The following is a 25,480-nucleotide window of genomic DNA, read 5'->3' on the forward strand; positions in this document are numbered from 1 at the left end:
CCGTTGACTTTTAGGGTTTTGGTCAACATTTGGACTTTTGGGTCAAGGAGGGGTAAAATGGTCTTTTACCCTTCTGAGGGATCGTAGAAGGGGATTTAATCTAGCCTTTGAGAGCCATTATTTATTTGAGGATATTATGTATGTGATTAGGCGGGGGCTAGATCAGTATATTCGTGTGCGAGATCATCCGAGATACCCGAGGTGAGTCTTCTCACTATACATTACCTAGAGTGGTATTTATGTGTAGACTAGAGGGTATTGTATGCTATGTGTATATATGAGATTATGTGCATTGTGTTATATGTATGCTATGTGTTGTATAGATCGGACCGGAGGGTCCAACGATATAGACCGGACCGAAGGGCCCAACGATATAGACCGGACCGAAGGGTCCAACGACACAGACTGGACCGAAGGGTCCGACGAGCTATGACCGGACCAGAGGGTCCAACGAGCTACGAGACTGGAGGGTCCCGCTGAGACACATCGACCGGAGGGTCGTACTGTAGCCTCGAGTGGCGTATGTGTTGTATGTGGTATTTTGGGGAACTCACTAAGCATTTATGCTTACAGTTGTTGTGTCATGTGTTTCAGGTACTAGCGAGGACCGTGGGAAGGCGCTGACATAATCCGTACACACTGAGAGGATTTATGTATTTGAAGATCTTGGGATTTGTTTATTGTGATAACATGTGATACATTGGATTACTATGATATTTTATGAATGAAAATATGTTTTAAAAATGAAAAATTGTTTTGAAAATTTACGTTGTTACATAAGTGAGAAACACTTATTAACCCTAATCGTCATTTTATGTGAAACCCTAATTTCACTTGGGCCTTAACTTGGGCCTTTCTATTGGGTTTTGGTAATTGGGCCAATAATGGTCCATCCAAGAATGATTATATGGACTAGAATATTTAGATGGGCTTTAGGGTAAGGCCCATATGAGGGTTTGGGCCCAATTTAGAAAATTGGGCCATAGATGGGCCATAGTTTGGACCTTGATGGTTATATGGTATTGGGCCCTTATAATGCCAAGAGTTGGACCAAGAATAAATGATCGGGCCTTAAGGCAAGACCATGTAGAGGTTTGGGCCCAATTTAGAAAATTGGGCCATAGTTGGGCCTTGGTCCATTATTAGACTTTTGGGCCTTTGGATTGGGCCTTGGGCTTGAGTCCAACAAAGTTAGGGGTAAAGTAGTCTTTTACCCCAAGAATGGACTTATGGATATGTTTTAGAACCCAATTATTAATTGGGTGTTATTTTGATGTTGACAGATTCGGGAATCCGTCATCCAACAGCTAGGGTTTTATCAGCGGGACTTCAGCAGTGTGAGGTGAGTTTCCTTCCAGTAGTAACGGGTCTACGGCCACAATGCCAGCCCGTTTAAGTAGTAGAGTATGTTGGGGTTAGCCCGATGCAGTTTATATGTTTCCGGACTTCGGTCCGGTGCCGGGGCGGTCCCAAGAAGTAGTTAATTATGCTTGATGTCTTTGTGATTCATGCATGTATATGTGTTATGTGTCCCGGACTCCGGTCCGATGTCGGGCAAGCCCGATGCAGTATATACGATTATGTTATATGTTATGTGTTAAGTGTTCCGGGGTAAGCCCGATGTCGGGGCAAGCCCGATGTATGTTAGTCATTATGCCATGTATTATGTATTTCGGGGCAAGCCTAATGTATGCTAGTTTATGTGTTATATGTTATTTGTTCCGGGCTTCGGTCCGATGCCGGGGCAACCCCGATGCAGATTATGTGAGTATGTTATGTATGTGTCGGGGTAAGCCCGATGTCGGGGTGAGCCCGATGCCCGATGCGGTCGGATGTCGGGGTGAGCCCGATGTCGGGTAAGCCGATGCCGAGATTCGTCCCGATGCAGTTGGGAGTAGTCCCAGAGTTATGTGATTGTTATATGTTATGTGTATGGTATGTGGTAGTTTGGGGGAGACTCACTAAGCTTCGTGCTTACAGTTTTCAGTTTTTGTTTCAGGTACTCAGTTTTCAAAAGAGGAGCTCGGAAAGATTGCAGTGCACACACCATTTGTTCAGCCTGGGATGGTTATACTCTGATATACTTGACAGTTGTTATAATATTTTGAGATACATTGTTTATGATTTTTATGCGATATATGATGACTATGGTTTTATTACTGATTTAAAACGAATTTTTTGGACTTTATTTTTGGGATGTTACAAGTTGGTATCAGAGCCTTGGTTTGAGGGATTCGGGACACTCTCGGGTGTGTCTGGACTCAAACTAAGAACTTGGTATGAAAATTTTCAAAAGAAAATCATTTTATGAAGAAAATTTTGAAATGAGAAAAGAACTTTGAAAAAGAAAGGAACTTTGAAAGGAGAAAAGGGTGTGGTGCACGCAATCAGCCGAGCTCAAGTAAGTACTCCCGAATTACCCATACAAGTTTATGTTATGATATGTTTTTCAGCTTTATGTGAACAACATGCTAGATTAGGACTAAGGATCTGGGAAGGATGCCTTATGTGCCTATTATATGTGTATCAGCTTTATGAGAATTGCATGCTAGTAAGGACTAAGGATCTAGGAAGGATGCCTTATGTGCCTATTATATGTATCTCAACTCTATGAACCACATGTTAGTACATATTAGTCAGTGATGGGCTGAATGTGATATGCTTGATTATGTTTACTCAATGCTCGAATGCTGCTTGCTTTGTGCTTTTAGGAGTTCTAGTTGTCTTTCACTAACTAGTAAACGAATATGTTAAGTTACATATTGCAAGGACTAAATAATTTCAGAAGGTTAGGTCTAGCCCTATTTCGCAGCTCTTGTTTGAGTCCAACCGTTGTAGGGTAGGATCTCTCATTCGAAGAATTATCTAGTCTGAGTAATATGTAATAGTATTCGCGAGCTAGTTAGGGGAAGAAAGCAGGGAATTCTTATGCAGCTGATAGCGGAGAGTGGGTTGGTGATTACCCTTGGGCAAGCCTAGGAAGAGTTTAGTATGAGATCAACAGTAGTAGTAGAAGGGACTTGGTGGAGTCGAGGCAGTTCTTGAGAAAAGTACGGATAAATGTGGAAGGTAGTATGAGCCCGTACTACTGAAAGCAGAGGATCCGTACTCGAATCAAGGAAGGTTGAGATGAACCCAGGGAACTTGTAGTGTGTGAGATCCCTCGAGTTATGATGAGTACTATGAAGATTGTGCTGGTATGTTTTCGAGTATAGTGACGCTATGTGATAGACCAGATGGCAGTTCTGGTGCCGACGAGGGATCAGGCTCGGACTCTGGAGTCGGGCAACTTAATGGTCAGATGAGGGAGTTCATTCCATCTGAGGGTACGCGCAATATCATTGAACAGACTCTAGTGATCTTCAATATGATCAAAGGAGGGTATTTTAGAGATTTATGATGAGAGGCTGAGTGCATTCTGCAAAGAGATAACAGCCATGATAGGGACGCGTACGTTGATGGTTCAGGAGTTCAGAGCTTGTGAAGCTCCAATCATGGGACTAGGGACCCCATTGCTAGCAGCAGGTGATTGGCAGATATCGCCAATATTTTCGTACCAGCCGTAGTCTCGAAAGGAGACAAGGACCAACTTGCTTCCTGCCTCCTGAAGGACAGGGCACGTGATTGATGGGAAGAGGTTGGTAGAACGTTGAATGATGATGTGGTTGATGCTATGTCAGTGGATGACTTTTAGACCAGATTCCAGCCAGAGTGTGCCCAGGCGATTGAGGCACAATAGTTGGCGCAAGAGTTGTTAGATCTCCACCAGACGAATGAGAGTGTGGCAGAGATCACTGCCAAGTCTCGGGAAAGAGCTTATATGGTATCATGGTATGCAGCAGATGAGGAAATGAAGAAGGTAAGGTATCAGAATATACCGTAGAATGATAGTAGGGAGATCTTGAGTATCTCGGGGTGCAAGACCCTGAATGATATGACTTATAGAGCTTGAGAACGGGATGTTAACTTGGAGCACATTGGGAAGAGAGAACCAGGTCAGTTGCTTATATTGAATGGTCTCGGGAAGAGACCCAAAATTTCAGATCAGCTTTTGAGAGGCCTGCAGGGCTAGATTCAGTACAGCACATGCGGGAAACTGCACGATGGAGTCTTTCGTTCCAAGGGTTTGAGTAAGTGTAACCCTGAGTTATCCTCTGTTTGTGTCTGAATTATATTTTCAGGAGATGTATTATGCCAATTGCATACCGAGAAGCATTAGTGAATAGTGATAGAGCACTTCCCAAATTGCGGGATTAGGAGAGTACAACGTCATCTTGGTTTATTCCAAGACTGAGGAGCAGCACGGGGAGCACCTGAGGGAGGTGCTAGAGACTCTGAGGAGGGAGATACTTGTTGCAAAGTTCTCCAAATGTGGGTTCTGGTTACGCGAGGTGCAATTTCTTGGGCACCTTGTCAACCGGAAGGGTATTCTAGTCGATCCGGCCAAGATAGAGGCCATGATGCAATGGGAGATTCCGAGGTCTCCAACTGAGATTTGGAGCTTCCTGGGTCTAGCGGGTTATTACCGGAGATTTATTCGGGACTTTTTCTAAGATTGCAGTTCTTTTGATCCGACTAACCAAGAAGTCGGTGTCCTTTTGCTGGGGGTTTGAGCAACAGACAACTTTCGAGACTCTCAGACAGCGGTTGTGCGAGACCCCAGTTCTCACCCTGCCAGAGAGTGTAGATGATTTCGTAAGTTATTGTGACGCTTAGATCACGGGCATGGGTACAGTACCGATGCAACGGGGTCATGTGATAGCAGACCTTAGGAAATCAGGTTGGGGATTCCAGTCAGGACATGAGTTCAGTTGTGTTTTATGTATACCGAGAGGGGACTGATGCCAGGCAAGGCCTGATGAATGTGTTGGGTGGGGCCCATTGCAAGTTACTGACAGATTTATACCGGGCGGGGACCGATGAATGTCGGGTGAGGCCTATTGTATGTATGGTATGTGGTATTTTGGGGAACTCACTAAGCTTTATGCTTATGGTTTAAGTTTATTTGCAGTTACTTCCGGATCGAAGGGGAAGGGTCCGACCTGATCGCAACACATCCACTCGTGTTCAACATTTTTATGATTTTGGGATTGTACTCTGATAACTACTTTCACATTAACATATTTTTGATAGCTTGATATGAATACTTGATAGTGTTTGGTTGAATTAAAAACGAAATTTTTTACTCTTGATTTTTGGCTTGTTACAGACGCATGCGAGCTTTTGCTTACTATGTTCTAGTCACACAAAAGGAAAATAATATTAGTCATCATTTTATCGTTTTGTGTGTATGTTTTCTAAGGGGACCAAACTTGCTGACATACGAAAGTCTAGGGACCTAACCTACACACATGGAAATATATAAAAGTTGAAAGGGTGGAAATTATTGTTGTTCAAATTTGAAGGGGTAAAAGTGATATTTTACAAAGTAAAGTGTGGAAAATGCCATTATAAAAATTAAGGGGGTAGAAAGTGTCGTTTTACAAAATAAAGGCGAGGAAATTACCAATGTACGAAATTCTAGGGATTAAATCTGCAAACATAATAAACTTTTGTGACCAAAATATGAAATAAGAAAGTAGCTTTGTGGCAAAAGTCTAAAAACCAAAACTATTGTGACAAAAGTTAAAAAGAAAAAAAGTTTACTATTCATACATAGGTTGGTTTTTGTGTCAATCTCCTTTAATATGACAAAAATCGGTAACCTGCATAGAAACATAAACACAAGTTCTTCGTATATAACCGATGATTAAATCAAAGTAACCCCGAATGAGATTGATGCAGATTGAACCAGTTCAAAGGGGCGATATACGTCAAACTACTTCATCTTTAGGATAAGAGCTCCAACGAGTTAACAAAGATTCACCAACGATTTCTCCTTCGCCATCGATCAAAATTGTTTTAAGATGTTTGTGATGGATTCACGTTCTTGCTGTTCAAGGATAATTCAACGATAATAAATGGTTCTCGTTGATGGGGTTGCCGATAAATGTATATGCTCGTTAGTAATCCATTTGTTGTAGTGTAGTTTGATACAAACAAGATTTGAGATCCAAGAAACTTTATAGGTGATATCTTGGGATTCCGATTTAATGATCCTGAAAAATATGGCCTACCACCGGTAATGAGCCCATATCCGATGAAGGAAAACAAAATGACATGAATTGTGATAAAACTAATCGTTTGATTATATGTTATGATTCTATTTGTGGTTGTGTTTCCGTCTTGTGTGTGGTAGAGAAAGAAGAAAAGCTATGATTTCATGTTGGGATGAACAAAAATAGAAACCCAAGATTCTTGCCGACCTTTAAATTATTAATTACACTATCGATACAATTGCCAATTTCTTATAAAATCTATAGACGTGCGATGAAATTATCAATTCCCTTATAAAAAAAGGTGATTATTTTATTACAAATATTTCAATATCCCAAAACTTTAATGGTTAAAGTGACTTGGTTTGTAAATTACAACGAGTTGATAATTGTTAGGACTATTAACTAAAGGACTAAAAAGTGTATTTGTCAATAGTTCCGATCAAGAGAAAATTATTAAGAAATAAACCTTCTTCTTCCTCTTCTTCTTCATGGGCCTGGTCTCCCAAAAGTCGTACCGCCAACCTCCCATAATCTCACTCAACAACAGCGCACACATAGAAGAGAGTGTTCAACCAAATCCAATCCATTTCCCCTTTCGATTGACATCAAAATCCCTAAACCCCTCTTCCAATTTCGTATTCAGATCTGAATCTGCACATTTTCATTCGATTTAAGAACAAACTTTTACTGGGTGTGGTGATTCATGGCTTCCCCTGGAAACCAGAACCAACAACCAGGCGGAGGACCATTCGATGTTCAAAGATTCTTCAACCCTTCTTCTTCCCCACCACCAATCACAACAAACCCTAATACCACCTTCCAAAACCCTAACATCCCTTATCCTCCACCGTCCTCGGCCGCCTCGTATCCTCCACCCACCGTCAGCGGCGCGCTTTACTCATACTCTCCTCAAACCAACCCTCTTTACCACCCTCAATTCCATATCCCATCACCCCCTTTTCAACCGGACAACCCCATGCCTTCCTCTAACTTACAACACCAGCGATCCGTTCCTTATCCTACACCCCCTCTCCAACCCCCTAGCCCTAATAACAACCCTAACCCTAACCATGGTGCCCGATTGATGGCTCTTTTAAGCGCTCCGCCACCAACCACCATCGATACCTCGTCACAATCACCCATGCCTATGCCTCAACCTACTAATCCCATGCTTCCGTCATCGTTGGTTCCTACATTGCATTCTGGTTCCGGTCCATTGCGGATGCCTAGCAGTAAGCTACCAAAGGGACGTCATTTGAGCGGTGATCGTGTTTTATATGATATAGATGTTAGGCTGCCTGGAGAGGTTCAACCTCAACTTGAGGTCACTCCCATTACTAAGTATGGGTCTGATCCTGGTCTCGTTGTGGGTCGTCAGATTGCTGTTAACAAGACCTATATATGTTATGGTTTGAAACTGGGAGCAATCAGGGTTCTTAATATAAACACCGCTTTAAGATCACTGCTTAAAGGTCTTGCTCAGGTTTGTTACTCTCCTTTTTAAGTTTAGTATAATCCTGCTTCCAATATGTTCATTGATCCAATTAAACAATCTGTCCTTCTCAGAGGGTTACAGATATGGTTTTCTTCGCCGAGGATGTTCATCTTCTAGCTAGGTAAGAACTTTCTTAATGCACATAACTTCTTTTGTTCTATGTTTGGATTATAACAAAACTATCTTATCCAGTGCTAGTATAGATGGACGTGTTTATGTGTGGAAGATTACAGAAGGCACAGATGAAGAGGATAAGCCACAGATCACCGGGAAGATAGTTGTTGCCATTCAGATTGTAGGAGAAGGCGAATCTGTTCATCCCAGAGTTTGTTGGCACTGTCACAAACAAGTAAATCCTTTTCCCATCTTGCTTATGTGCTTTCACAGATTACAAAAAACTTAAACTTGATGCATGATTTCATGTGTTGCAGGAAGTTCTTGTTGTAGGAATTGGAAAACGTGTGTTGAGAATTGATACTACAAAGGTTGGGAGAGGTGAAGTGTACTCTGCAGAAGAACCTCTCAAATGCCCTGTTGATAAGTTGATTAATGGAGTTCAGTTTGTTGGTAGTCATGATGGAGAAGTGACTGATTTATCAATGTGTCAATGGATGACTACCCGTTTGGTTTCTGCTTCAGTAGATGGAACTGTTAGTTAACATCTCAACATTCATTTTCATAATTTCATCCCCTTGACATATACACATTACATAATCACATATACCAATCTATGATGTAGCTACAACTAAATGAGTAATGTTTCTTTAAAATTTTCTTAAACAGATAAAGATTTGGGATGATCGCAAGTCCTCTCCAATTGCAGTTTTGAGGCCTCATGATGGTCTACCTGTCAACTCTGTCACATTCTTAACTGCTCCTCAACGCCCAGATCACATCATACTTATCACAGGGGTAATAATTTCTGACCAAAGTTTCAAACTTTTTTGTTTTCTTTGACATGTTTTATTCATTCTGATATCTGGATACAATCACAGGGTCCATTGAATCGTGAAATAAAAATATGGGCTTCTGATAGTGAAGAAGGATGGTTGCTTCCTAGTGATGCTGACTCATGGCATTGTTCACAAACATTGGAATTGAAGAGTTCATCTGAGGCTAGAGTTGAAAATGCATTCTTTAATCAAGTGGTTGCATTATCTCAAGCAGGACTTCTCTTACTAGCAAATGCAAAGAAAAATGCTATTTATGTTGTCCACTTGGAATATGGTCTCAATCCAGAAGCTACTCACATGGATTACATTGCAGAGTTTACAGTAACAATGCCAATATTAAGCTTCACAGGTACTAGTGATTTGTTACCTCATGGAGAACAAATTGTTCAGGTTTACTGTGTCCAAACACAAGCAATTCAGCAATATGCTTTGGACATGTCTCAATGTTTACCCCCTCCAATCGATAGTGTTGCTGCTTCTGTTGCATATGAGAGATCAGATTCAACTGTTTCACGTGATGCAATTGCACCAAATGCTGAAGTTATAACTGGTTTGGAAGCTTCAGCTTCTGGAAATAAGACTGAAATACCCCTGCCTGTTTCTGTATCAAATTCTGATGGGAGTTCTATTTTGAGACAACCCTCAACTTCTTCTTTACCTGAAGTTCCTCTTTCAGTTGAAACACCTCCTGTTGCATCAAGTCCTACTTTGTCAAGAAAACTTTCAGATTTGAAAAGTCCAGTCAGCATCCATGATGAGGCAAAAGTTATTGAGTACTCAGTGGATGCTGCTCATTCAAACATGTCTAATGATTCAATAATTGATGAAAGTAAAGATGGTGGAAAGTTTAAGCATCCAACTCATTTGGTAACTCCTGCTGAATTAATGGCAACATTGTCCTCTGAAATAAGTCATGTTTCTGAGCAAAAGAATGATGTGGATGCAAACATACAGGATGTGATTCTAAACCCTGATTCACAAAATGCTGAGGTGGAAGTCCAAGTTGTTGGTGAAACTGGAAAAAGTCAAAACCTTGAACCTGTTTCTCAAACAGAGCTTCATGCTTTTGCTTCAGAGCAAATGGAGAAATCTTTTTCATCACAGGCATCAGATTTTCGGCGTGTGGAAACATACTTTGATAATCCTGGAGAAAGTCAAACAGTTGGTCAAGGTCAAACTTCAGGTGGACTTGAAGAAGTTGTTCAAGATGCAAAAATTGATCTTTCAGGACAAGTTGAGACAGTGATAGTGACACCTCCCCAAGTGACTTCATCTTCTGGAAAAGGGAAAAAACAGAAGGGAAAGAATGTTCAAGGATCAAACTCAAGTCCATTAAATGTTTTTAATTCAACAGATTCTTCTAATGATCCAGGAATCAGTTCTTCAAGTGTTCCCTCTGTTGAAGCCATACTTTCACAACTTAATTCCATGCAAGAAACCATCACTCAGGTGTTACTCAACCAAAAGGAAATCCAAAAACAGACTCCAGGAATGGTGACATCATCAATCACAAAAGAAGGTAGAAAAATCGAGGCATCCATAGGAAAAAGCATGGAGAAAACTTATAAAACTAATTATGATGCTCTTTGGGTTAAAACACAAGAAGAGTTTGCAAAACAGGAAAAGTCAAACCGAGATCGAAGTCAACAAATCTCAGCTTTGGTTACAAATGGCTACAAGGAGTTACTTGTAACATGGGAGAAAATGTTGAAGAAAGAAACATCTGCACTTGTGACAGCTGTTGTTCGTGCAGTTTCTCCAGTTATTGAGAAAACAGTGGCTTCAGCCATCACAGAGGCTTTTCAGGTGACAGACATTAAAGGTTTTTCTTTTTTAAAACATTTCAAATTATAGAAATCTGATTAAAAAAATTTCAACTTTCAGAGAGGTGTTGCTGATAAATCTGTAAACCAACTTGAGAAATCTGTTAATTCTAAACTTGAAGCTACTGTTGCAAGACAAATCCAAACTCAGTTTCAAACTTCTGGCAAACAAGCATTACAGGTATGACTTATGAGAGCTAATTTGTTGTTGACTTATTTGATACTTTAATAACATATTTTCAAAGATATTAATTTTGTTTTTTCTTATATTACAGGAAGCACTTAAGTCAAGTATGGAGGGTTCTGTAGTCCCTGCTTTTGAGATGTCTTGTAAGGCCATGTTTGATCAAGTTGATGCATCTTTTCAAAAGGGAATGCTGGAACACACAGCTGCAGCTCTTCAGCAAACTGAGTCAACTCATTCTCCTTTAGCAATTGCTCTGAGGGTAAAAACTAAAAACTAAAAACTAAAAAGTCATCAACTTTCTTTTTTGTTCTTTCTGTAATTGTTATTTACTATTTTACCCTTTTGATTGTTGACAGGACGCGATAAATTCAGCATCCTCCATGACTCAAACATTAAGCGGTGAACTGGCTGATGGTCAAAGGAAGTTGGTAGCTCTTGCACTTGCAGGGGCAAATTCGGAATCAGTGAATCCTTTGATCTCCCAAATCAGCAATGGACCTTTAGGCAGTTTCCATGATAAGGTTAGTTTTAGTTTACCTCTTTTGTTATCATTTTAAATTGTTTATTTATAATATATATTAATATCTGAATTATTCAATAATACAAAAAATAGATGGAAGCACCATTGGATCCAACAAAAGAGCTATCTAGATTGGTATATGAACACAAATATGAGGAGGCTTTCACTTCTGCTCTTCAAAGAAGTGATGTTTGGATTGTGTCATGGTTATGCACTCAGGTATATAATATATGTTTAATTGTATCTGAAAAATGAAAAAATCTTTTTATGCTTTTTCTAATATTTGATTGTTGGGAATTACTAGGTTGACTTACAGGGGTTATTAGCAAGGAATCCTTTGCCATTGAGTCAAGGGGTACTTTTGTCATTGGTACAACAGTTGGCATGTGATATTGGGAACGAGACATCAAAGAAACTTGCATGGATGATGGATGTGGTTGTAGCCATAAAGCCATCAGATGGGATGATAGCAATGCATGTTAGACCAATATTTGAGCAAGTTTACTCCATTTTAAACCATCAACTAAGTCTCCCCACTACTTCAGTTTCAGAGCTTTCAAGCATACGTGTTGTTGTCAAGCTTATCAACTCCACACTCAGGACCCTGTAGTAATGTAAGTAAAATTCCATTTATATATTCGTACAAAGTTTTAGAATTTTGTAATGAAATGGGTTGTTTTCTTCTTCTTCTTCTTTCTATATTATGGATGGATGTTTGTTTGTTTGTTTTAGGTTGTGTTGATGCAAAATTTGTACATTTGTTTTTTATGTAATGAATCTTTATTGTAGAGGTTGTTTGTACTTTGTATGTGGTGGTGTTTTATTCAATCCAAAGTTTTGAGAAATGTTATTCTTTTGTTTGTTTTATGGTGTTTTGAGGTTTAATACTACTACTACACTTTATGGTTCAAATTGTTTGGATCAACCTAAAAAACTCGCATTTTTAAAAGACAACAAACAAATAACTTAGTGCTCTTTAACAAAAGTTGAAAAATGTTAAGTTTGTTTTAAGCTTTTTAATGATTACAATGATAGTAGTCTAAAAGTCTATGTTTAGCTAGCATTAAGAAAATTAAGGAAAAATCTTAATCCTGTAAAACATGATTTGTGTTCATATTTTGGAACATTTGTCTAACTTTTCTTTTTTACAAAAAGTTGCTTCTCAAATTTGTTTTGTTGTAAATTGACATCTTCACAGAGAAAAATGTCATGAGTGCTGTATTTTAAATTTAAGAAAAAATAATGTAGATGTTTAAAATAGTAAATGTAGTTTTATAATTAGATTCTTAAGTTTAATATAATATTGATTATCATATTTTCTGATAAATAGATAATAAGTTCAAACTACAAGAAAAATAAATGCATACCATTTTTTTAACAAGGACGTGATTATCATAGGGTATTTTATAATAACTTAAAATGGTAATGTATTTCTTTTTGATTTGTACATATTTAGTCACTGATTTTTTTTGTTTATATCTATAAGGAAAACGATCATTAGCGGCAACAAAAGCTGCCGGTAATAAGTCAAGTTGTCGCCGGTAATAGTAATAGCGGCGACAGCGAATAAGTCGGCGCTACTGCTTCGTCGCCATTGATCAACTTGTTGCCGCTAATGACCCTGTCGCCGCTAATGAGGTGTGTCGCCAGTAATAACTCTGTCGCCGGTAATAACAATTTTCATTTTTTTTTAATTTTTTTTAATTAACGATTTTGGTTGCCGGTAATAATGTCCTCAGTAATTACATAACAACATTTGATTAAATATCAAATATAATAGTGTCGATGCTAATTACAAAACAAACATCCGATTATAATTAATTAAATATCAAAAGTCATAATATCCGATTAAATATAAAAAGTAATAATGTCGCCCGGTATTAGTGTCGCCGATAATTACAAAAAACAACCAAAGTTTTACAATCTACCAAGTAGCAAAGCGTGACAACGTATACAAATAAAACTCATCCCTACATACCATCATCTTCGCTCCCATCGTTTCCTCGATTATTTTGGGATTGAAAAAACGAATAAAGCTCATCCCTACATGCCGGGTCGTTGAACATTGCACGAAGATTTTCCAACTACATAATTAATAACAACATATATAAACTTATAAGTTAAATTATCAAACATAAAAAAAAACTATCAAAATACATTGTTATTTTTAAACTAAGACAAAAACCAAAGTATGTTGTTATTTTTTGCACTTGGGACAAAAACCTAATTACCAAAGTTTTTAGCAAATAATCACCACAAAACCAAAATTACCAAATCAACATACATTTTACGATGCTAAAGTAGATTGCTATTTTTAAACTAAGACAAAAAACCAAAGTACGTTGTTATTTTTTGCACTTGGGACAAAAACCTAATTACCAAACTTTTTAGCAAATAATCACCACAAAACCAAAATTACCAAATCAACATGCATTTTACGATGCTAAAGTAGATTGCTATTTTTAAACTAAGACAAAAAACCAAAGTACGTTGTTATTTTTTGCACTTGGGACAAAAACCTAATTACCAAACTTTTTAGCAAATAATCACCACAAAACCAAAATTACCAAATCAACATGCATTTTACGATGCTAAAGTAGATTACTATTTTTAAACTAAGACAAAAAACCAAAGTACGTTGTTTTTAGTATACATAATTAGCATTGTTTTTTTTTTTCAATCAACATTTTTTTTACAATTAAAAGAATAAAAAAAATAAAAAAATAAAAAAAATTAAATTAAAATTTTTTATTGATGTGTTTTTTTTAATTAATTTGAATTACAATTACTTGTAATTTATATAGGAAAAGGTTGTAAGTATTAAATAAAAGGGTCAAAGATCCAACAAATCAATTTTTTCCACACGTTTGTTTTATTTATACTAGATGTACAAATATACCCATGATTATTGAAAAAAAAATTGTTTGTTTCTTTTAATATGTTTAACAATTAGTTTTTAATGAATAAAATATTAAATAAAGAAAAATTAATAATTTGATATATCCATAAAAAAACATTTCTTACTATTATACATTTTTATATATATTTTTTTATTTATAACATTTTTTTTCAATTATACGATTGTACTTTAAACAATTATATTATGTTGTTGTGTTGTTCTTTTTTACCGTCGAGATTATATATATATATATATATATATATATATATATATATATATATATATATATATATATATTATTTATAACATTGTATAAATATGTTGCAAAATAAAATATTTAAAAACTAAAAAAGACATGAAAATATAAATATGAAACTATAGAAATATAACATTATAAGTTAATTTGAAGATTATAAGTTAACTATAGAACTTATTGGTTAATTTGGGGTTAGCTTGGGAAGAAACTAGAAACTTTCTAGTATTTGTATATAAGTTTTTAAACAATTTTATAACATTTTTTTGTGTTTTTTTTCAATTATAACAATATTTTTTTTTATTTTTTTTTTCAATTATAGCATCCTACTTATACCAAAACCACATACTTTTACATAATACATAAGAGCATGAAATTCACATACTTTCACATACATATACCACATATACACCAAATACAAATATATTCACATACACACAAAATAACATCCTACTTAAACCAAATACCCATAATTTCACATATATAGATAATAACATCCTATTTATACCAAATACACAAATTTCACATTCATATACCACATTTACAACAAACATACATACATTCACATACACACACAATAACATCCTACTTATAACAAACACATATAATTTCACATATATATAGATAATAACATCATATATATACTTCTACCAAATACTCATATACCAAATATACATCAAGCACACATACATTGGCATATATACACCAAATTCACATATATTCATACAAATATCAAATATACACACAATTTTCACATAATTTTCACATACAAATACCAAATTCACAAAAAATTGAAATAATAGAACCTGTAGTGGCGGAAATCAACGGATATGTAGCCGGAAAAATTGGTCTTCACCCGAAAATACCCTCACCCGTAAACCCAAAGACAGCACCACCAAAAACACTGAAATTGAACAATTTCTTGCAATTTAATCATCAAATGCAGCTAGAAATCGAAATTAACATACAAATACAAAGAGATACAAGAAATTCAACTTACCTTTCTTCAATAGATGGAGCTAGAAATCGGTCCTAAGAAGCCCTAACCACCCTTGATCCCTAATCTCACACAATGTGGGGAGATATGTTGTTGGAATCAACTAATTGAACACAAAATTGGGGGAACTTGGAAGAGGCGCAGCGTATAGCAGCAGCAAACATAATGAAAATGGGAAGAAATGAGCAATTGCGTGCGTTTTTTTTAATCTGCGAGAGCTTTTAGCGGCGACAACTAGGGCTTTACCGGCGAATCAAGTCAATAGCGGCGACAATCTGGAGGGAAGGGTACCGCGTCATTTTTTAGGTAACTATTAGCGGCGACGTTTTAGACTTTTAGCGGCGACACAAATATCGCCGGTATTAGGTTTGTGCGGATAAGGGACCCCAACCGTTAGATTAGATACTTGATCGAAAGGCTAAGATCTAACAGAGGGGGAAAATGCAGATTCGGGTGATAAGCCTTTAGCGACGACACTATTACCGGCGACATGAACTTTTAGCGGCGACTCTAGCATTTGTCGCCGCTAAAAGTCCATGTCGCCAGTAGAAGTGTCGCCGCTAAAGGCTTATATTCTTGTAGTGATATTTGCCCATTTAATTTGTTTTTTTTTGTCCATATCTTACCCTTATGACCGATTGGTGTGAGTTTAGCAAGTTTCCGACGGTCTTTGCATCTTTGGCGAGACTTCGCTTATCTTCTCTGGCGAGTCTCCAACAATATGATTTTTTCGGCTAGTTGTAACATACACAACTAAAGTTTCGATTTTTAGATGAACAACTCAAGAACACACACACATCACACTAGAGTTCGATTTTTAAATAAAAACACAAGAACGCACACATACACACATCAAATCTATTTATTTGAAATTGATCAGAGCATCTTGTTCTTGTTTGAGTTTTGAAAGCATGTGTGAGTTCTTGAACAGAAATCATGTGTGTGTTCTTGAACAAAAATCGATGTGTGTGTGTGTGTTCATCTTCTTTCCAGAAATCAAATGATCTTCAAGGTTTGTAGATCTTCATCGTGTTCCTCTTCTTCCCAAAAATCAAACGATTTCAAAAGTGTTCGTGTGTATGTGTTCATACTCGAACGTCAGTTCTAGGTTGGAGGTTGAAGACAATGATCATATCTGGGTTGGAGGTTGAAGACGATGAACATCAAATCTGGAACAACACATACCACCTTTCAATCCCCATCAAACACAATCAACTGAAAATCATAAACCCTAGAAATCAATTATAATGGTGGCTTGGAGGTTGAAGACATTGAACAATAATATGATTTATATGTATGTGTGTGTTCATCACAAATATGATATATGTATTGGAGTTCTTGAGTTAACGAGAAAAAGAGAAGAAAGAGAGAGAATGAGAGAACATAAACCTTGAACGCTGGAGACTCGTCGGATTTGATGACCGGAACCTCGCAGGAGCTGTCAAATACGTCGGAAACCAGCTAAACCGATGATTGCAAGTCATAAGGATGTTTTTTGAACAGTTCAAACAAGTTCAATTAGAAAATATGGACAAAAAAAACACGTGATTAAATGTGTACAAATTAAAAAATAAATTATATACTTTTAAGTAATTATCTCTTACAACAATTGTAAGTCAAGCACTTGTAAAAGTGTGTAGAAATGTTTATGAAAGTGATTATATAACATAATAACCAACTATAATAAAATAAGCTATATAAATTATTTTTTACAAATGTTTTAGTTGTTTGAAATTGTAATATTTATTCTTCGAGTATTTAATAAAATTTGATAATTTAAAAGGACGGCAAGAAAAATTTATTTTGTAGAGAAAACATAAACTAACAGTGATATCAGTGTAGCCATATTTCAAGTTATAGAAGTGAAATCTCCAAAAAATTCCTAATATTTTTGTCGAGTTTAAGCAAAAGTCTCAAATTTTATTTTGTTAACAAAAAAGTTCCAATTACCGGATAAAATAAAATAAAATCAGTCATTTTTTATAATACATTATTTTTTACCCGATTACCTCCAGAAAAGTCATACTGTTTGCGTAGTTTATAAAAAAAATCCTATTTTTATTTTATTTTATTATATATATATATATATATATATATATATATATATATATATATATATATATATATATATATATATATATTTCAACTCTTTTACCTTTTTATTAAAAATCGGGAAATTTCTTGTTTGAATTTATGAATATGAATAAATGTCATTAAACTCCATAAAACTAATGATTATAGTCTTTTATCACCAATTATTTGCCATAAAACAATGATGTTATCATTATTTTGAACTCATCGTCGTCCATATAATCAACTGAGTAAGTACGAAGCTTAGTGAGTTCTCCAAAATATCCTACATCAGAATACATACAAATGCACACAAACAACGACTCACAACCTCTCGCAGATCCACCGATTGGCTCATGACCTTTCGTCGATCCACCAATAATATGTGTATTTAAACTTATGGCCTACCTGCCATTTCGTCATCAACATGTGGGTCTATAGGTTCCCGACCTGTCGTCGTTCCGTCGTCAAACCTTATTCTAACCGTAACGAATAACAACATTTGCACACATAGAGACTACACTTTCGACTCTACTAGTGCATGCACATAGAGACTATACTTTGTACTCTACTAGCTTCAAGTACACAAGCATAAAGCACATAAAGACTATACTTTTGGCTCTACTCTACTAGCTCTTATATCCTAACATACATGGACATATATTGTAATACATAGTATAATGAGGTAACTCCCTTGGATAGTTACTCTGGCGATTAACATTTATCTGGGCAATCCAACTAGCGAGCAACGCGCCTAACAAGTATTAACCTATAATACTATAACTTATTAACCTCTATGACAGTCTGGTGATAAAAATTAGATCATTCACTAATCCCAATGAATACTTCGAGATTTATCAAATAAGGAACAACTAGGTAAGATCATATCAGAGGTAGGGTCAGTTTGGTATACAAAGTATACTGTTTGGAAATCCCACTTTAAACACCTCACTAAATCTAACTTGGACATCATTTCCAAAAGTATATCAACACGTATTATGACTGAAATCACTGATAAATCTTATTTATACATTTATAATAACGCCTATGAATATAAATATAAGTTACACTTAAAGCATAGTAAGTGAAACTTAACTTACATAATTTTTGGCGAAAAGCCGGAAAGACGCGGGCAGAACTTTGACCCGAAAGCTTCTATTTTCTGGGCTCTCCGATGCCTCAGAACCTTGCTAGAATGAAATTCCTCAAAACCCTAAAAAACCTTGTAAATATTGGAACTAGAGAGAGATGTAAGAAGTTTGGTGTATGGAATGGATAGGGATTAAGCATATATTTATAGGACATCAGGGGGCGCGACGCACCTCAGATCAGGGCGCGCTGCACCTATGGCTGGCATGTCTGGTTTGGGTTGGTGCCACGTGTCGTTGAACCGTTGGGCCACATCACCATGTCCCCCACCATCTCTGACATTGCCACGTGTCAACACGTAGCGGTGCCACGTGTCTGCCTCTCATGGTGCCATGTCGGCAGGTTAGGTAGAGAGTCTGGATCTCATTTGGCCACGTGGCGCACTCTGGTGTTGCCACATCATTACAACAAACATTTTCCTGAGATCTTCAAAAGGCCATAACTTTCGCATACAAGCTCCGTTTTAGACATTCTTTATATCCCCGAAACCCTCTTGACGAGCATTAAAACTTTATTTTAGACCTCAAAAGCTAATTCTTACTATATTTTAAATTCATATTTTTATAGAGATTAGACTGTTAAAGTCCGTGCGAAAATCATAACTTTTTCATACGAACTCCGTTCTCGACTGTCTTTGTATTGACGAATTCATTTTTATGAGATCATCAACTCTCATTGACATTGTTTTGGCTAACAATCAACCGATCTAAATTTCGATTTCCATGTCACATACTATTGTACCGTGTCGCATCGAAACTTTGAAAAATCATAACTTCCTCATACGAAGTCAGATTTAGGTGTTCTTTATATCTACGGAAATCATATTGATGTTTATTACATGATCATGATGATTTTTTTTGGCTAAAACTAAATATATTTCTATAACATCCCAAAAATCGAGGGTAAAAATTTCATTTTTAATATATATAGATTCAACATCCATTTACATTTATCCAACATTAAGGTATTCAAAATTAAAACAATTATCAGAGTAATTCTCAAAATCATAACTTGCGGAAAAACATAAGTGTGAGCGCTGCGATCAAGTCGGGCCCTTCCCTTTCGAACCGGAAGTACCTGAAACCATAAACCACAAAATGTAAGCATAAAGCTTAGTGGGTTCCCCAAAATACCACATACCATACGTAACCATGAGCCAAACATATCAGACATATCCAATCAATTAATAAAAGTGCTATGTGCCAACCATAGTCTTGCTATTATGCCATGAGCCTCCTCGTGGTCTTCCTTGCTAGGCCGAGGGCCACAACCCTGGGTCTTACAGACAAGTGTTAGGAGCCACCTACGGGTCTTCCGTACAAGCATCACAAAGGCAACTAGCATACAATCTACACAAGTTAACTAATTAACTACCAGAGTTTAGACTCTGGTCTTGCATACAATTTGCCAGGAGCCGCCTCCTGGTCTTTCATACAAACTGCAAGGTTTACCCCCGGGTCTTCCTACAATACATAAACCAAATGGGCCGACATTGGTGCCTTCGACCCATAGAACAGTGAAAAGACTCACCTCGAATGCAGAAGTTCACTGAAAGAAATCCCTAGTTGCTGCCCTGACGATTCCTCCGAGCTATCAATACCAAGATAACACCCAATTAGCAATTGGGTTCCAAACTATGATCTATAAACCATACTTGGGGTAAAATGACCATTTTACACCTAACCCAACTTGAACCAAAACTGAGGCCCAAGTTCAAAAACCATAAAGGCCCAAAACCAAAAGTTCCACAAAGGCCCACTAATGGGCCCAACCCATATGGGCCTTATCCTAAAGCCCAAAAATTCCCTTTTGTCCAACAGTTGATCTCAGATGGCCCAAAAGGCTCAAAGCAACAAAGCCTAAATAGGTAGCCCAAACCCGAAATGACACTACAAGGCCCAATAAGGCCCATATCAGCAAGACCCACATCCAAAGTTAAGTCCAAACCCAACAACCAAAAACTACACTGATCAGACGAACGCATAGCTTCCAAGGGCTGAACGCACGATGTTCGTCGTTGGACAAATTGACGGGGACTCAAGACGGAACGTGCTGCGTTCCCAGGGGCTACGCACGACGTTTAAGGCTAAGTTTCAAATGCTCATTCTAAGGACTTAATTCATTAAGTTCAATGTCTAAAACCCCAAAATAGTCCCATAACAGTGACTTAACCCATAAAGTCGAAGGCTTTAAGCCTTTGCATGGCTTAAAGAAGCCCAACACCAAAGATGAACCCCAAAGGTCAGAATCACCCCAAAATATCTTAAAAACTTCTTAATACCTTAAGACCTCAATCCAAACTTCCACATCTGATTTCAAGGGACTTCTTAAGTCATAAAGTTTCCAACTTTATGAATTAACATAACTCAATGGGACCCAAATCAAAACCCTAAGTACCAAACTTCATCAAATGACTACCAAATCATGCATGGAAGGTTTATACCCATCAAGATCCAAACTTTATGACTCCATAACCTCAACAAGTACCAAATATGAAGCTCAAAGGTTCTGGAGTAACTTCTACTCACAAGAACCACCTCAAATGGACCAAAATCATAACAGAATACCACTTAGCTAGATCTACATGAAAGAGTTGTCAAAGTTGAAACTTTATACCTCCAGAAGACAGATCTAGGTGCACAAAGCCTGGATCCAAAAGCTCCAAGTCAAGTAATGACTCTTCAAGAAGTTCCTTCTTCTTCCTTAAGCACCAAAAACACACATAGATCACTTTGAAGCTCAATATTCACTCAAATGGAGGCTAGGGTTTCATTCTTAGGGTTAGAGAGGATGGAGGCTGAAGGAAATGAGGGTTGGAGGTGAGTTAAGGTCTTTAAATAGGGTCCAAGACCCTAATTTAGGGTTTTAACCTGGCCTGACGAACGCAACGCGTTCCCTTGGGGAACGAAGGGCGTTCCCAAATGCAACCGCGTCCAAATTCCTGTGTACGCCATGCGTACCTCCCTTGTACGCCATGCGTACCTGTTTTGGCCCAACAGTCTCTAACTTCAAATGGTCATAACTTTTGCATCCCTTATCTGTTTTCGACGTTCTTTATATCCACGAAAAGGTAACAAGAAGCCCTACACTTCAATGGACTTTATTTAGTCTGAAAACCAACCGAAATTAAATCCAAAAATCATAAAAGACCGAATTATCAAATTACGATTATACCCTTGACCTCCGAAGACACAATCGAACACTTGGATCACTTAAACCATAAAACCCACACCCGAGAAGGGCCAACTTCTTCCTTTTGAAGGCCCTAAGCCTCATGACCACTGAAGATTGGGCTACAACCCCGAATAAAGAAGCAAATCCGAAACCGAGTGTTATAATTTCTACTTCGAATTTTATAACCAAACGGTTATATTAAATTCTACTGTAGAGTGAAAACAGAGTGTTACAACAATCTAGCTAAAAGTAGGTTAAATGAAAACCAAGGGATATGTTCATATAAAAAACCATTGACTCATTAGTTCAAAATGATGTTAACATCATTGTTTTATCGCAAGTAATTGGTTATAGAAGACTTTAATCATTAGTTTTATGGAGCTCAATGACATTTATTTATATTCATAATTTCAAACAAGAAATTTCCAGATTATTAACGAAAGGGTAAAAGAGTTGAAATAAAAAATCGAGACTTTTTCATTAAATGTGCCAAATAATGAGACTTTTATGGAGGTAACTGGGTAAAAAATAATTTACCTGTAAAAAAAGGTTGATTTGAATTTTTTATCCGATAATCGGGACTTTTTTGGTAATAAAATAAAATTTGTGACTTTTGCCTGAAGTGGACAAAATATTATGACTTTTCTGGAGATTTCTCATATATAGAAGATGGTTTAATAGAAAACATGGATCCTACAAACCTAGAAAATCAATAAAAATACATAGAAAAAATACTATGAGATATCTAACTTTTTTTTAAAACTTTAGAAACATAAAAATCGCATACATATCTATATATTTGCTGAAAAAAAATTTGAAAAAAAAGTTTCAAAAAAATCATTTTTTTGTTTTTTAGTGAATATATATATATATATATATATATATATATATATATATATATATATATTCACTAAAAAACAAAAAAAATGATTTTTACATTAGAAAAAAATATTTTGAAATATCTATTTTTTTACTTTAGAAATGTAAAAATCACACACACACACAAACACACACACACACACACACATATATATATATATATATATATATATATATATATATATGTATATATATATATATATATATATATATATATATATATATATATATATATATATATATATATATATATATATAGGGTTAGGTTCATGTGAGACGGCCTAATTTTGTGAGACCGTGAGACGCATTTTTTTATTTTATTTATTTTTTTTATTTATTTTTATTTTTTTAGTTAATTCAAGTTCCGAAAATAATATTTAAAAAAAGAATTTTTGGATTTTTCTATTTATTTTGTATTTTAAAATTATTTTTTAGAATATGTACAGTGTAATATTCTATTAGAATATTTCATGTATTTTACAAAAAAAATGAGATTTTTTTTATTTTTTTTAGTTAATTCAAGTTCCGAAAATAATATTTAAAAAAAGAATTTTTAGATTTTTCCATTTATTTTGCATTTTAAAATTATTTTTTAGAATATGTCAGTGTAATATTCTATTAGAATATTTCACGTATTTTAAAAAAAAAACGGGATTTTTTTTTATTTTTTTTTAGTTAATTCAAGTTCCGAAAATAATATTTAAAAAAAGAATTTTTGGATTTTTCCATTTATTTTGCATTTTAAAATTATTTTTAGATTTGGTCTCACGGTCTCACAAAATTAGAATGGTCTCAAATGAACCTGAACCTATATATATATATATATATATATATATATATATATATATATATATATATATATATATATATGTGTGTGTGTGTGTGTGTGTGTGTGTGTGTGTGTGTGTGCGCGATTTTTACATTTCTAAGTAAAAGAATATATATCTCAAAATATTTTTTTCAATCTATTTATATTGATTTTGCTTGGGTTTCTAGGGTTCATATGTTTTCTATTAAACCCCAATATATATATATATATATATATATATATATATATATATATATATATATATATATATATATATATATATATAATCCCCCTCTTTCCTTTTTTGCTTGTTAAATAAAATTGTTTCTTTATTGGATTGGTTTTGACTGGATGGTTTCATTATCATAAAGAAAGGGGAGTGGCTCGGCTATACCGTTTTGCCAAGCCTGAAAAATGGATTAAATATAAATGAGTTATTTTTTTTAATGACATGATCTCTATATGTATGAGGGAACCGAAGTGACTCCTATTTCTAGTCTTTGATCTCCTATCTCAATAAACCATGAGCCGACATTAGTGCTTTCGACCTGTTAAATACAGTGAGGAAACTCACCTCAAACCGCTGAACATCAGATAAATGCTCAAACTGTTGATTCGGATAATCTCTACATTAAAACATCAAATAAAACCGCAATTAATAATTAGGCGATAAACCATAACTAGGCATCTGATTCATTTGTCCAACTCCTAGGGTAAAATACCATTTTACCCTTTCCTCACTTGGCCCAATAATTGAGGCCCAACCTAATGGCTCCAAAAGCCCAATATGACCCAAATTCCTAAATGACACCCAAATCCCATTATGGGTCCAAATCCAAGAAGGCCCAAATCCTAACAATGTCCCAAATTCAGAAAGACTAGTGGACCAACAAGGCGCAAAACCCTAGTAGTCCAAATAGGACCCAAATCGCAAAAGTCAATGGTAGCTGAGTATGCCTGGTGTACTCAGAATTACGCCCAACGTACTCCCTCCGTGGCCAGTAAGCGCAACGTATGAGCTGCGTACTCCCCACGTACTCCACAGTCACCCCAACTCTCCATTAAGAGCTTAAACGGTTAAGAAACTAAGCCAAATTCTCAGATCTGATCCTAAATGATGTCTTAACAGGTAAAGTTGGTAACTTTACACCATTTCATGGCTTAATGGTACCCAAAACTCGAAAGAACCATAATAATAACCCTGACTCATGCATGGTCCAAAATAACTCATCAAGATTGCATTTTTATGAACAAAGGACCTCAAAAATGCCAAGATCTACCATCCCTAGCTTCTGGAGTAGCACATACTGTGACATCCCCAAATTCATGATCATTTTAAATTTTTTATTTATGCTTATTGAAAAATCAGAGTATCAATTTTAAAGAATAATATTATGGAATTTGTTCCCAGAAAACATGATAAAGATATTATCAAAGCATTTCCGAAGAAATGTATTTTGTTTATATTAAAACATTGGGATGTCATCATTGTCAATACAGAAACATAAGCATAATCAGACCTTACATTCATTTATACTAATGATTTAAATCTCCTTTAATCTCTCAATGTAATGTATCTTCATATCGACACCCGTGATACAAATAAACTGAGTGGGTTAGGTTAGGAAACCTGGTGAGTATATAGCGTTTTCAACCCACAATAATATTATTATTATGTTTAATCATCAAACAATTAACCCAACTTCCCATCCCCATTATCTTCTTTATTCTTAAGGATCTATCCTAAGAATCATCTATTCTTCATTCATTCATTCCTAAGGACTGTCCTAAGGAATAGGCACGAAGTCCATCGCTGCCAGGGTTTATCTAACAGACACTAAGTCTATAGCTGCCGATGTTATCTGTTAGGCACTAAGTCCATAGCTGCCAATGTTCATCTATAGGGCACTAAATCCATAGCTGCCAACGTTCATTTATAAGACACTAAGTCCATAGCTGCCATGGTTTTTAGAGTACATCTGGTGAACATGTAGTTCAAAAACACCTATAGGTTGCGAGCCTGCTAGCGTTCCACTTGGCTGTCTAGAATAGTCCGTGGTCGTCATCTATACTCTGCTAGATGACTGGATCAACATTTAATTCAAGGCTTCTCATCATCTTTCACCTCTCATCATCTATATAATATTTCATCTCTCATCATTCATCTACCCATCT

At 36.1% G+C, this 25,480-nt stretch overlaps 1 protein-coding gene across 1 annotated transcript; it reads left to right on the forward strand.

Annotated features, from left to right (window-relative positions):
* Positions 1–6,524: 6,524 nt before the first annotated feature.
* Positions 6,525–11,921, forward strand: LOC145138285 (enhancer of mRNA-decapping protein 4-like). The gene is made up of 11 exons (XM_079072383.1): positions 6,525–7,581; positions 7,665–7,714; positions 7,786–7,942; positions 8,025–8,243; positions 8,377–8,505; positions 8,589–10,352; positions 10,431–10,550; positions 10,645–10,815; positions 10,913–11,077; positions 11,170–11,295; positions 11,381–11,921. The coding sequence occupies exons 1-11, from the start codon at positions 6,802–6,804 to the stop codon at positions 11,684–11,686; spliced, it is 3,987 nt and encodes a 1,328-aa protein (XP_078928509.1). The 5' UTR covers positions 6,525–6,801; the 3' UTR covers positions 11,687–11,921.
* Positions 11,922–25,480: the final 13,559 nt, after the last annotated feature.

Source organism: Lactuca virosa, chromosome 9 (genome assembly GCF_052849685.1).
Source record: "Lactuca virosa cultivar CGN04683 chromosome 9, Lactuca_virosa_CGN04683_v6, whole genome shotgun sequence".
Lineage (NCBI taxonomy): Eukaryota > Viridiplantae > Streptophyta > Magnoliopsida > Asterales > Asteraceae > Lactuca > Lactuca virosa.

Excerpts from the sequence above, each read along its gene's own strand:
- LOC145138285 (XM_079072383.1), top strand. The coding sequence starts at position 6,802 with ATGGCTTCCCCTGGAAACCAGAACCAACAACCAGGCGGAGGACCATTC. Across the intron at positions 7,943-8,024 it reads GTTGGCACTGTCACAAACAA|GAAGTTCTTGTTGTAGGAAT; the intron begins GTAAATCCTTTT and ends CATGTGTTGCAG. Across the intron at positions 8,506-8,588 it reads ACATCATACTTATCACAGGG|GGTCCATTGAATCGTGAAAT; the intron begins GTAATAATTTCT and ends ATACAATCACAG.